The sequence below is a fragment of the Stegastes partitus genome, unplaced genomic scaffold (genome assembly GCF_000690725.1).
Source record: "Stegastes partitus isolate 25-593 unplaced genomic scaffold, Stegastes_partitus-1.0.2 Scaffold2042, whole genome shotgun sequence".
Classification (NCBI taxonomy): Eukaryota; Metazoa; Chordata; class Actinopteri; family Pomacentridae; genus Stegastes; species Stegastes partitus.
The window spans coordinates 97796-111664 of record NW_007579773.1 but is presented as its reverse complement, the minus strand read 5'-3'; the positions used below and the strand labels follow the sequence as shown (position 1 = coordinate 111664).

Below are 13869 nucleotides of genomic sequence, written 5' to 3'. Positions count from 1 at the left end.
TGCAACAGTAGTAGAAAAGTTCAATATGTATATGTTATGACTGTTGTGAAATAAAATGCTAATTTGTCTTTTCATAATGGCCTTGAGTTTCTTTTTAGCCCATGTGATTTATTTATGAGCCGACAGCGCATTTTCCAAGACACGGAGAAAATATTTTTAAAATTGGAAAAAAATATATAAAAGATGATATTAAATAAGGTAGAGAGACTCATGGTGTCCAGGTCTGCAAATTAGTCAAAAATATTCATCACAGAACCAGAGGAGGCGTCTTTTAAATGTTTCATTAAATCAAAAACATTTAAATGGCAGATTATTCCGTTTAAAATAACACATTATGAAGAAAAAGTGTAAATCTTTCTACATTAGAGGATGTCACATGTTCATATTTAACAGTTTGGCTCATTTTTTTAAATTGAAAATGACGATTAACTACCAAAATGGATACAGGTGTTTGAACTCTTGCAGTGGTGTTTAGTGTTCTATTATAGACATTATAGAGAAGTTATACCATTAGTTACTTGGTTAATGGCTGGTTAAACAACTAATACATGGAGAATTTAATAATTAAACATTTTCTCAATAAGCTGATTAGCTGTTTGGTCTCCAAAGTGTAAGAAAATTGTTCAAAATATCAATCTGTGTTTCCTAAATGTCTTGTTTTGTGCCAAGATATTCAGTTTCCTGTCATAGAGGAGGAAATAAACCAGGAAATATTTACATTCAAGAAGCAGCAATCACAGAATGTTTTTCTGTAAAGCACTTTGTTTTGAATTTCATTTGTAGAAAAGTCAGACACTAATATACAATAAAATAACTAATAAATATTGGAAATATTGACTGACTGAAAGCAGGCCTTCCGTTATTGAACCGCGCTGCAACTCACAGTCTGTCCATGCGGTGTCGCTGCTGCGCTGAGTCCGCTGAAATGCCCGGATGTTATTGTAGCTAGCTCTTTTAGCAAATCGGCTAGCCGCTGCGACGCCGCTGCCTTCTGCCGCTACGGTCTGCCGCATCGGGGACTTTCGACCGTTTTCACTCCCCCGGCCAGTAAACACTGGTTTTTAACGTCGGTAACTTAACATCGGTAATTTATCATGATAGAAGTTGACTGAAGGGCTGTTTAATTTTAGGTCTTATCGCTGATTTATCAACCGGTTTGGCGGGACTGGATCGGGTTAACAATACGACGAGCTAAAGGCTAAAGCAGCTAGCGTTGACACAGGCCAGTCTGTTTTTTCAGGTAGCTAACACAGCTAGCTTAGCGAGCTACCGACCGCGGCTGTCATGGAAGACAAATCTTTCACTAAAGAGTTAGACCAATGGATCGAACAGCTAAACGAGTGTAAGCAGCTATCGGAAAACCAAGTCAGGACACTCTGTGAGAAGGTGAGTAGACTTCAGCCTCCCGGGTTTTATTCTCACTCAGTCGGCCTCGCTTTCAATGTGGTTGCGAAAGCGGCTCCGGCTAATTTCTGGAATGAGGCAACGACAAGGCGGCTATTTTCGCCCCATTTTCGACCAGTCATCGAGAGGTTGCCTAAATTTCTCATCGCTGTAGCAGCTAAACTACATCTCAGGCGCATTATTTTCACCGTGTCCGCTGTCGGCCAGCGCCAGAGCGGACGGTTATCCGACAAACGTCGTCTCAGGACGGACAGGCCGAAAATTCGCATATTTTACACCACCGCCAGGAAATAGACGAAGCCCCCCTTTACTGTCCATTTTTAAACTGGGCTACGTTCTGCGCTCAAACCAGGACTCAATCCGTGTTTAATGTTGTGGTTTCTAACATTCCTCTTCACTACGGTAAATGATAAATCCGTGTTTAATGTGAGTGCGTGTGACGATCCGCACCGCGCCCTGTCTTTATCGATCATCCGTTTTATTGCATAAACCTGTCAAGCCTCTCGGTTATTAGACGCCACCTCAGGTCTGTTGCACCATTAAAAATAACTCGTCCGGTAGCTTTTCTGCATCAGCAACCGTTACAGTTGGCGAAATACACGCAATAACTGCACGCTGTAGGCCGTTTTGTCTCCTGAATGCTGGCAGGACTAATGTTAGTTCCTTGTGACTTGAATGAATGAAAGAAAAGACTTGGTTTGTTCAGTGAAGCGTTGGAAGTGTCAGCTGAGTAGTTTGTGGGGCTGATATGAATAAAGTGGGAATCTAATTTGGTAATAAAGAGCAGATAAGCCCAACAGGGATGAAGAGATGTAACATTTGGAGGCAGTGAATGTGAGCTTTTCCAGCATCAGGCCTGCAGTGACGGCTGTTTTCATGTCAGCCATTCAGGTGAATATCTAAACAACCACCTCAAGTCAACAGAGCTCAATGTGATGCATTTAGAAGATTGTTTTCCTGATAAGTAGGTTGTATATCATTTTTAATAAAGCTAAATCTGTGATTTTGGCAGCTAACATCCCGATAAGGCTCTGATAGAGTACCATGGTGGGCTCGTGGTGGTTTCAATGTCGGCAACTTGATCAGAAATATTCCCCACAGATCCAGAGGTGGTGTCTCTAAAATGTTCTGTTCAATCAAAAGCCCACAAACTGCAGATGACAATGATGTGTAATGAAGAAAACTGCAACTATTCTTCCCTTCGAGGCTCTAATATGTGAATATTCAGCATTGGTTCACCTTTTTTATATTGGAAAATGAAATGTTTGCTGGAGTTTCAGCTCCAGTGGTCGTATTGAATGTTATTGACGTAGTAATAATAGAAATCAGAGCATTAGTGGGATAGCGGGCAGACAAATGAGCGAATCGTCCTGTTACACCATTTCTAGTTCAATACTTTTTGACAGTTGGTTGGATGAAAACAGGTCATTTGGCGTGTGAATACGGCTGTAATTAACAACTACGTCCATGTTTGAGTAACACATGTCCTGGTTTTTGGATTAATCGATGAGTTGTTGGTTCCTAAAATGTCCAAAAAAAGTGTTAAACTGTGTTTCCCAAAGCCCAAGATGACAAATGTCTTGATTTGTCCAGAGATATTGAGTTAACTGTTGACAAAAGAAACCAGAAGATATTCACATTCAAGAAGCTGGAATCAGAGAATTTAGAAAAAAACTCAAATTCATTGGTTGGTAATTAATTTGATAATTGACAATTAATCCATTAGTCTTTGCTGCTCCAGCTCCACCAATAACAGGAGAAATTAGTCAATCCCTCAATCGACAGAAAGACCAGAAGTCCTCTTCACATGAGAGGATTTTCTGCTGTTCTGTTTTTATAGCGTCGCACATTAGATATGCTTCATTTGAAAATGTCACGTTGGAGTTTTAGACGACGTTTTCAGGCGTTTTGTCAAATAGAAAGCTGGGGAAAAAATTAAGAAATCGTCGAAATAATCCAGCTCTACAACAAAACCTCAGAGAATTAAAGCAAACCTGGATGTAGCAGAGTGTAAAACTATTCAAACACAAAACGGTCGGACAGCAGCGAAGAAGCAGAACTTTCTCAAGAGTTTCGGCCACTGATGCAGTCGCACCGTACGATCCATTTGAATCAACAAGGACTGCGACTAGCGGTTATTTTCTTAATTTATGAATTTGTCAACTCCACTTCAGCTTAATTTAATGTGATGATTATAAACATACTCTGCACAAGTTCCCTGAGCCCAATGAGACGTCTTCACACATCTGTCAACACCAATAAATCATTTCAGTTTGTAGTGAATTCAAATTAAAAAAAGTGACAACGTTTCACATTTAAAAAACTATTTAATTGTGATGGTTTTTACCCTGTTGATTGGTTCAGCTCCAGAAACAGCTGAGCTTGGTTTTCTTTTCGTCCTGTCAGCAGAAATGTGAACCAAAAACACAGTCATCAACAGAGAAGCTGTAGACATGAAGCACATTTAGTTATTTTCATCAATAAGTGCTTTGTTGTTGTTGTTGTTGTTTGTTTTGGTTTTTTTAAGTTCAACTAAATTCCAGCTGTGTGGCGCCCTGTGAGGTCGTGCAGGTTTGAAATCTTAAAATAACTGATCTGTTCCAGAGGCTAACTGGGTGGGTATGACACGAGTTAGAGTTTTATTCAACCTCCTGTCTGCTCACGGGGTCACTCCAGCGTCTGAGATGTGGTTAACGGGATTCAAAAGGCCACTAACGAGTTAACGAATGTGTGTGTGTTTGTGTGTCCTGCAGGCCAAGGAGATTCTGACCAAGGAGTCCAACGTTCAGGAGGTGAGAGTTCCCATGATGCCTTTCCTCAGCATCCCCACAGGAAGATCCAATTGATTTACAGCGTGACACGAGAGGCAGAAACAGAAATCATAAGAAAGAGGGACGTCAAACACATTTAAATGAAAGGACAGGCAGGAAACGGGTCAAAGCTGATTTCATCTCTGTCTAATGGAAGTTCACAATCATTATTAATAGTCAGAAGTTCCTGGTTAGAACCGGGTTCTTTTCACATGGAAAAATTCCATTTTTTATAAGCTAAAGACTGAATTGACTTTGGCCCTGCAGTCGACTGCATTTTGCGTTATGAGAACCATCTGCAGACTCTTAAAACCTGAACGCATTAAACATTAACAACATGCAAACAGAACACACTCAGAGGGTGAAATCTGCTGGAACGGTTCCAAACTCAATCAGAAAAAGGAACTAAAATAAAAGCGATGAGAGCTTTTGCTCAGATTAGTACATGTAGGTGAACACGAGGGGAGTTTTACATGAGACTTTCTCCCACTGACACAAACAGAGGTTCCCGTCGACTGAATGTTCTGGTTTGTGTAGAAGAACCCTTTAGAAGAGAAGCCACCTGTCAGAGTCGTTCCCTGTGGCGTGTTTGGAGCCTCTGCAGTGTGAACAACATCACACCTTGTTTACACTCTAAACTGTGTCTCGGCTGAGCTGGAGGCTCTCACACACTTCCCGTCCTAAATGCCACAGTGTTTTTATAGAATCTGTTTCCACCCGAGACCCATCAGCTCACAAGAAAGGAAGCAAAATGACCTGAATCTTTTGTTTATGCTGAAATTTCACATCGTATTTGGAGTCTATTTTCTGTATGCCATGGATCAGAGGTTCTGTTGTGTGTGTCTTTGTCCAACACATTGTTCCTGTTTGAGTCCTTCACCTTTAGTAGGAAGTCATTTGAGGAAATTGTGTTTATTTGTGAAGTTGTTCAGTGTTATTCAGGTCAGTGATGGGTTTTAATCAGTGCTAAGCAGCGTGCTGATAAATCTGGTTGGTTATATGTATTAAGATTTTATTAATGAACGCCTGGTTAAGTGTTGCATTAGATGTTACGCAGCCACCCACCACAGGCCTGTACAGTATGAATAACATGCTTATATTCACCCCACAAAGTGCCTGACATTTCAGCTGCAGCTGAAGTAAGACTTAATGACTGAAGAATGTGTTCAGCTGTTTCGTATGTGGCCAGTGTCTCACATTATTGTTCAACTGTGTTCAAGGTTTTTAGAGTGTTTCTTACTTTGAGACAAGCCCACTAGATCAGATTTCTGTATTTCAGGAGTTAGTCGTGAGGAGCCTCCCTGTTCACGGCCGACCAGTTGGTGGACATAGTTGACATAGTGTTGGAGTTAATGTTCACATTTACAAAGCTGCTGCAATCACACAATTAAGACTTTTTTTTCTTGTTTTTTTTTTTGTTTTTTTTTTTTTGCTCAAAAATTTGCTTATGTAGAAATACAGGAAAGTAGAATAGACGTCGAAGACGTTCTGTGAAACATTCACCTGCTCTTCATGTCTGTCTGACTGATGGTGTGTGTGATTATCAGACAAACACTGAGTCGTGAATGTTGTCGTCAGGCTTCGATAATTAAACCGAAGCTGGAGATTCTTTAGAAAAAGCTGTGATTGAACCTCGTGTTGGGATGTTTGAAGCTCCTCTTTGATTGGCCGTTTCCTAACCTGGTGCAGAATAAGTTCAGTGCGATCAGCTGGTGTCGGCCTGTGACGCTGTGACTCCTCCCCTCAGGTGCGATGCCCGGTGACGGTGTGTGGCGACGTCCACGGTCAGTTCCACGACCTGATGGAGCTGTTTAAGATCGGAGGCAAGTCTCCCGACACCAACTACCTGTTCATGGGAGACTACGTCGACAGAGGCTACTACTCCGTGGAGACGGTCACGCTGCTCGTCACGCTAAAGGTAAACCGTCTCGGTGTGTCCGTCGGCGTTCATCAGGGCAGAGACGGCATGTGTTGTCAGGCTTCTGCTGATGGTAGAAAAACTTTCTTCAAAAAGGGTGTAAAAAGCCTCAAGTGTAAAGTGTGGAAAAAAATCTTATTAGTTGTTGCTTAATCTGTTGATTATTTTCTGTTATTTGATTCGTAGTTATTCCAGTTTATTCGTTTATTAATCATTGCAGCTCCTATATTTTAATCGTGACGTGTCCTGAGACGGGTGGAGCAGCGAGCTTCATCATGAAATGTCGTATTGATTAACTGGTTTTGTTAATTGTGGTTTCATTTACTCAGCATAATAGACATTTTTTAATTATTTAATGATGAAATGGTTAAAAACTACAGGAAGATTTCTGTCAAATAAGTTAACACAGACTCAAACACCCATCAAGAGTCAATACATCCATGAGAAGCACGGCCATACGCGTGACGTAAACAGCAATAAAGTCAGTTAGGTCTGTTAAACTAAATTCTTTGTTCTATTAAAACGTGGCCGTGATTTCAACGTCAAGTTTAGAACAAAGTTGTTCTTTAACTAATTTAAGCTGCTGCTCCTCAAACTAACAACCTCTCGTGGTGCGTTCATGGTCCTGCTTTGTCGTTTGTAACACTGAGTGAAATCCCAGTTAAAGACGAGGCTTCCAGCTGCTACCATACGGACCAATCGGCTCACGTTTAACTCCACTTGTAGCTGAGTTCAGGTAAAAACTTGTCAACTTTTACTTGCAGATGACAGATTTGAAGTCGTGACGAGCTTCATGCTTCACAGCAGCACCGGGTTTCTGTCTGTAGCATCTCGTTTCATGTCCAGGCCGAGCTGTGCTGTTACGATCTCTTCAGTCTCCGCCGAGCTGATTGTAGATCAGCAGATTTGATTCTCGGCTGAGGTTTGGGCTCCATGAAGCTGCTGACATTTTGTTTATCGCTGTAAATCTGATAAGCAGGAGACTGGACCTGCTGCTCCGCCGGCCTCGAAACGTCTAAAAATAATCTCCGGTTTGCTCAAACAAAAGAGAACAAACACGGCAGACGTACCGGCTGAAGCGCCCCGTGATCAGACTCCTGCTGGGCATCAGAAGGTGGCGGCGGTCTGCGTTGATGGTTTTACTGTCCAGCTTTACAGCGTCATAAACATGTTTGTAGAAATGCGATGCAGTGATGTGTGAGCTGACGGAGCAGAAAGTAGAGATGACTCCTGCTCACAGTCCTGACGCAACGTTAGTTCACCATTAACTGCTGTATAAATGAATAACAGCTTAATCATGTTCTGTCCATGTTTTAGTTGCAGATCGGTGCTGTGAATGCCTTTGAATGCAGCATTTTTAAATCAACGGCCTCCGAGTTAGTGGACAGATTCATGCTTTTCTGTCAGCGAAATGAAATTACTCTAATTATAAAAAATAAAAGAACGCGGTGCAGAGCAATACGGACATGAGTAGAGGTGGTGTAGTTCAGTGTAGATATCAAACCACAGAAGGGAAATGATAAATGTGGCGTAAACACAAGCAGCTGAGCTTTAGCTTTGTATAAACTTTGCTTCTAAAGCGCCTTACGTCACTTAAACTAGCAGCACTTCACGAGGCTAATTACACATTTGATCATATGTAAGAGTTACAAGATGCTCATCAAAGAAGAACAACAAGAAAACGTGAAACACACGGATAGCAAGTAAAAGTGAAAAACATGTTGTACTTCAGTTTGTTCAGTCAGAATAAAGAGAAGCCCTGAGATTGGAGCTCGTCCAGTATTGATCACTTGCGATCGATTACAATCAGAGCTTCAATAATTACTCAATCACTACAACATTTATCAACTATTTTGATCAACAATTATAGATTTATTTTCAAATTTGTCTGGTTTCAGGTTGTGTGAGGTTCAGTGTTTGATGTTAAAATGAGAAAATCTTGAGTTTAGTTTTCGGTGACGTAATGGGAACGTTCATACGAGGAACTAGAGGCGCTGGGATCCTGTGAAATGTCAAAACTCGGTCATTAGATTCAGAGAAACCTGGATTGCAAACACACACATCACAGAAACCCACTGATGATGCTGAGCAGCTGCGTTTTGTCATTTAACATCCAAACAAAAAGGAAACTAACGAAACCTGAAACTATCCGTTCTCTGTGTTCGTTAGCAGCAGCACGACATGCAGCCGTTGATCTAGAAGTGTCTTTGGGAGAGTTAAACGCTGAGTCGTTTACTGCACGTTGTGGATCAGCTGATGCCGACTTCATGACCCTGGACAAACTAAAACACCGCAGGACCTGCTGAGTCATGTTAAAGTGAAGTCATGTCGGTGCCGTTATTCTCCATGAAACCCAAACGCCACACTGCTCTGAGGATCCGCTGCAGCTTGATGCTAACAGAGATGCAAATTTTCTACATCTAAACAACGAATGAGTGCTTCCTGTGCCACAGAGCTGATGTTCCAGTCGTGTTTTTAACTTCCCGTTTCCTCATTCTCCTTCAGAACAGTTTTAGACTCAACCACAAGTTGTAGTTTATAAACGTGACAGGAGATTATTCCAGAAACTTGAGGTAATCTTTCAGTGAGATGATCTGTAGGAACTCAAACTGCACAAGAATCCAGCTGCAGCTTAATAATATGTCCGTATTTAGCAACGATGACCAGCATGTCTGCTGAGTGCTGGTCTGGGTACAAAGATCATGATCCTCCTTAAACGTTCCTGCCTTATTATTACACCGTCTTAAATTCAATGATCAAAGTTATTTACAGACGTCGCATTAGAGTTTGGGACTCAAACATGAAGACACGGTGGATAGTGCTTTAGTTTATCTTTGGCGTTAATCGGTTTGTTTTATAAAATGTCTGAAAATGGTGATCGCTGTTTCTTCCAAGTCTTGTATTGTCCTGACATATTCAGTTTACTGTCATAGAGGAGGACAGAAATAAGAAAAATACTCACATGTAAGAAGCTAAACTTTTACTCATTTAAAAGTTTGTCGTGTCTGACGTTAACACCAGTAATTGAAAACAATCTGTAGTTTAATTGAATTTGAAACTAAGATGAATCTTTCTGATTAGTTGTTTGGTGAAAAATGCACGCTGCAGTTTCCTGAAGTTCAAGGTGACGTCTTCAGGTTTGTTGTTTGGCTCAACGAAACGCCCAGAATCCAAAGAGACTCGCTTAAGAAAGAGAAGTCGCACATCTTCACCTGTAGGAAGCTGAAAGTGAAGAACTGTTCAGTGGTCAGCTGCTCGTCTTTAACAGGACAAAGAAAACCTCGTTCTCTTTCTCTACAGGCTTTCTCTCAGGTTCAGGACTGATCTGAAGATCGGATCGTTTGTGTTTGAGGTTTTAAATTGGCTCCTTTTTTAGCAGAACTTCTACATTGTCACACCACAGTTGGAGCTCTGAGGTCGACCCACCGGATGCTCTCAGACGTTTCAGGATGTCAACACAAAAACCAAACATCCCATCAGTAACTAGTCCTGCGGCTGTGAACGAGTTGTAATCGCGGCGCCGTAACTCGTCTTTTGCTCTCGCCGTGTTCAGGTTCGTTTCCAGGAGCGAATCACCATCCTGCGAGGGAACCACGAGTCGCGGCAGATCACACAGGTCTACGGCTTCTACGACGAGTGCCTGAGGAAGTACGGCAACGCCAACGTCTGGAAGTACTTCACAGACCTGTTCGACTACCTGCCTCTCACCGCGCTGGTCGACGGACAGGTAGGACGGCCGCCGTAGTGGCGAACGGACGACCGATTTCATCTCAAATTATTACAACAGTCTCTGGTTTGTTAGAAATATTTAAAGCTTAAAATATGAACGCTTATGAAGAAATTTCAACCTGATGTGTTCAGCAGGTTTTTTTTCTCACATTGAAATTTGAGGCTGTTTGAACAACAACATCTGAGGAACTATTAAAACCTGAAAATGTTCTGTTATTTCTCATCGTGTCATTGATTCAGAATCTGTCATACTGGACAGTAGATCAATAATCTCTGGTTCCAGCTGAGTTGAAATGTGACAAAACATCGTGAAAAGTTCCATCTTTGAGCTCACTGTCCAAAACCTGATAAAGTAGACGTGAACTAGTGGAGCTTTCTGAACAATAACACAAACAGAACACGTAGATTCTGTAATATGAAATACTTGATCACAAAAATGAAAATAAAAGTGAGTTTTGTTCCTCAAAAACAACAACATTGGTAGAAAGTTTCAAAATGAGTCTCCAAATAGACCTAACAGGTTTGTTTTTCTAATATATACGGGTACGTTTTTTTTTTTTATATCTTTAATAGTTGTTGAGATATTTTACAGCCTCAACTTTCAATGTGCAGAAAAAAAACTTGACAGTCGACATGAAATGACGCTTTTTTGTGTTAATCTCATAAAACAGCTGATACATCAATCTAAAACTACTCAGATGTCAGTGTCGTGTTTAGCTCCTTGTCTCCATCTTCCTGACACACACTCAGTCCTACTAGCAAACCAGAGCTCGCTTATTGTTTCTTCGTGACTCAATAATTGAGGAGTTCCACTTTTTTTCCTTCCACTTTGGGAACCGTCCGGATTAAATATTTGTGTGTGCTGACACAGAAAGCTGGAGGTAGAAGCTCAGAGCAGTGAGTTGTTGTTCTGTGCTCGTAAAGCTGCTCACAGACCTCACATGTGACGCTTCAGCACTGAAATCCGTTTTGTGTTTCAGATCTTCTGTCTCCACGGAGGTCTGTCTCCCTCCATAGACACTCTGGATCACATACGAGCTCTGGACCGCCTGCAAGAAGTCCCACATGAGGTACACAAGCATGCATCTCTTTCTGTTCCTCAGAACCTTCTCACATCTGCGCCGGCTCTCACTCTGAGCTCCACCTCAGCAAAGGAAGGAAATCTGCAAAAAAAAACGTCACAAACATAAAGTTTCATTTTCCCAAAAGGCTCCATAAAGTCTTGTATTTGTTGGACTATTTTCTGTGGTGGAATAATCTACATTTGGGGCCGTGATGAGTAGCAGAGAACCGTTAATCAGAGGAATTGTTCATGTTGTCACACAAACACAAGGATGAGTTTCACAAAAGAACGTGAGCGACACAAATCTTCCAAACGATCTTGTTAATTCAAGCTTTACTTATTTTAGACGTTAACTTTTTCATTCAAACTCTGAATTAACTTTCTGTCGCTATAACCAAATCTAAAGTGTCAAAAACAATGTTGAAATCATAAAAACTGGATTTAAAGGATAGTCCAAAAATCCAAAGACACGACGGCCATCTTGGAAAATGGCTGCCATTTTGAATTTTCCCTGTGGATGTTTTGTCCTAAGTGGGCAGCCTATGACTAATGTGCTGTAAAATGAGTCCGCCGGCCCTGAAAACAGTGCAGAACATTTAGACGGGGCTGGTACTGATCCGCATTAAGTTCCTGTCAGTGTCTATCTATGGATGGATCCATGGTTCTACTAGAACCCAGTCTCTGGTCACATCTCACCACCTGTTGAGGCTCTAACATCAGCAGAACCTGTTGTGGTGAAGTTGGACCAGACAAGGTTCTGGTTTTACACATTTAGACTAAATGTTGATGTGGGTCATTGGTAGGAACCAGAACCTGGAGTTTCTATATGTCAGTACCATTGTCTTCATGTGAAGAGTTAACCACACGTGAGGCTGGTTCTGTGCTACAGAATGTTCTGATGATACCGATAGTTGAGCTTTTGTCACCCTGAAAATATAAAAATGTCCAGATCAGGAAACGTGTGAAACTCAAAATTCAGCTGAATGATTTTACAAAACTTATTTTGGTTCCCAAGTGACACCAGCTGAGCAGAATCTGAGGCTGACCCGGTGTGTTGTAACCGTGTGTGTGACGCTGTGTTGCTGTTCCAGGGCCCGATGTGTGACCTGCTGTGGTCGGACCCCGATGACCGCGGTGGGTGGGGCATCTCCCCCCGAGGTGCCGGCTACACCTTCGGACAGGACATCTCTGAAACCTTCAACCACGCCAACGGCCTCACCTTGGTGTCTCGCGCCCATCAGCTGGTCATGGAGGTAAAAGCTGTTGTTTAGCTCCTGAAGGTCACCACAGATGAATCCCTCGTGTTTGGTTTTTTTGGAGAGTCGTGACCCAGATGCTGACAAAGCGGGACACTTTACACATTAGCAGCTAAACGGTGTCTTTGTCCCGTACAGTCTGATTTCTACACGTTCAGATGAACTGTTGGAAGTTTTCTGACAGCGATGAACTCATGCTCACGTGTCTGAGTGTTGGCCGTTAAATTTGGCTGCAGCAACCTAAAAATCCCCGTGTCTCCATGGCAACACAGTGTGCTGAAGTTGAAAGAGTGCGGCGCTGCTCCATCCCCGTTCCTGTAGCAGCTTCACTCCCACTGAGCTCCGGCTGAGAGGCTCTTCATGCACTTTGTGTTTACGTGAGGCTCACTCAGCTGCTGCAGCAGCTCAGGACCTCGGAGACGAAAGCGTTTCCACACGACACGACCAGCCGAGGCGGAGGACTTATTTCACTGCGTTATCGTCCTCACGCACGTAAAAGCAGCTGTTTCTGAACCTGCTTAAAGTTATAGGAACGTCACACATCTCATTTATGAAGCTCCTGTTGTCCCGTCTGTGGTTGTGCTGCTGGAGGCTGAAGAGCATCGAAAATCCAACATGTTTCATTTTAACTGGACGGCTCCTAAACATACTTGGATCCAGGTCACGTCAGCTGATTGATTACATTTCTAAGAATTATTGGTCGACGCTAGCTTTGATTTTCATCATAAACTAACATGATTCTGTTTTTGTTCCACTGCGACTTCAGTCTTGATTGTGATCGTAAAATTTGCTGGAGGCGACTAAGTCGGAGCTAAAAGTCTGGTTTGATTCAAAAATGTTCTCCGGCTGGTTTTAAATTTAAAGTTTCTCAGAAGGAGTTTGGTTTAAGGACGTTTGTGGCTGCAGCTGATTATTATTTTCACTGTCAATCTGTTGGATCAGAGTTTCCTCAAACGTCTTGTTTTGTTCAAAAAGATTCCGTTTACTGTCACAGAGGAGGAAAGAAACACATTCAAGAAGCTCCAATTATAGAATTTAAAATCTTTTTATTTAAAAAATGACTCGAGACAACAAATTATTGATCAAAATAGCTGTTAATGAATCCAGCAGTTGATCACTTAGTGATTAATAATTAGCTCTAGTGCTAAAATGAGCGGACAATACAATGAATCCATATATAGATATATATAATATACATGTCTAGTATAAAACTCCTCTGATGGGCGTGTCTGTGGAAACGTTTTCAGAATAAATATTCCTGCAGAAATCCTGGATTTCAGGCCAGAATCAGTGATTATTTCTACGTGATGAAAGTCACCGCTGGATCAATAGATACAGATTTACCTAAGATTCTTCTTTACCTGGTCTGTGATGAAGAGTTTCCCGTCTGACTGCGTCTCTTCACCTGCAGGGCTACAACTGGGGCCATGACAAGAACGTGGTGACCATCTTCAGTGCTCCAAACTACTGCTACCGCTGTGGAAACCAGGCAGCCATCATGGAACTGGACGACACTCTGAAATACTCTTTGTAAGTAGACGGAGCTGCTCGTGAAACCAGGTTCACTGCTGAGTTTAAACACCAGACGTCCTGCAGAGACACGAGTCCTCCTGCTGGGTTGGTGGAGTTTTACCTTGGAGTGAAATGAATGAAGACTGATGTTCCACCATCAGATGTAGAAAGATGTTC

The 13869-nt window shown here is 42.0% G+C and overlaps 1 protein-coding gene across 1 annotated transcript in view; it reads left to right on the top strand.

Moving 5' to 3' along the window:
* Positions 1 to 964: 964 nt before the first annotated feature.
* Positions 965 to 13869, top strand: part of LOC103373662 (serine/threonine-protein phosphatase 2A catalytic subunit beta isoform) — a 14795-nt gene continuing 1890 nt past the window's right edge. The window contains exons 1-7 of the mRNA XM_008303616.1: positions 965 to 1386; positions 4158 to 4196; positions 5962 to 6132; positions 9686 to 9859; positions 10842 to 10931; positions 12016 to 12177; positions 13592 to 13710. Coding sequence (XP_008301838.1) covers positions 1285 to 1386; positions 4158 to 4196; positions 5962 to 6132; positions 9686 to 9859; positions 10842 to 10931; positions 12016 to 12177; positions 13592 to 13710 — 857 coding nt within the window. The 5' untranslated portion in view covers positions 965 to 1284. The remainder of the gene's footprint in view (positions 1387 to 4157; positions 4197 to 5961; positions 6133 to 9685; positions 9860 to 10841; positions 10932 to 12015; positions 12178 to 13591; positions 13711 to 13869) is intronic.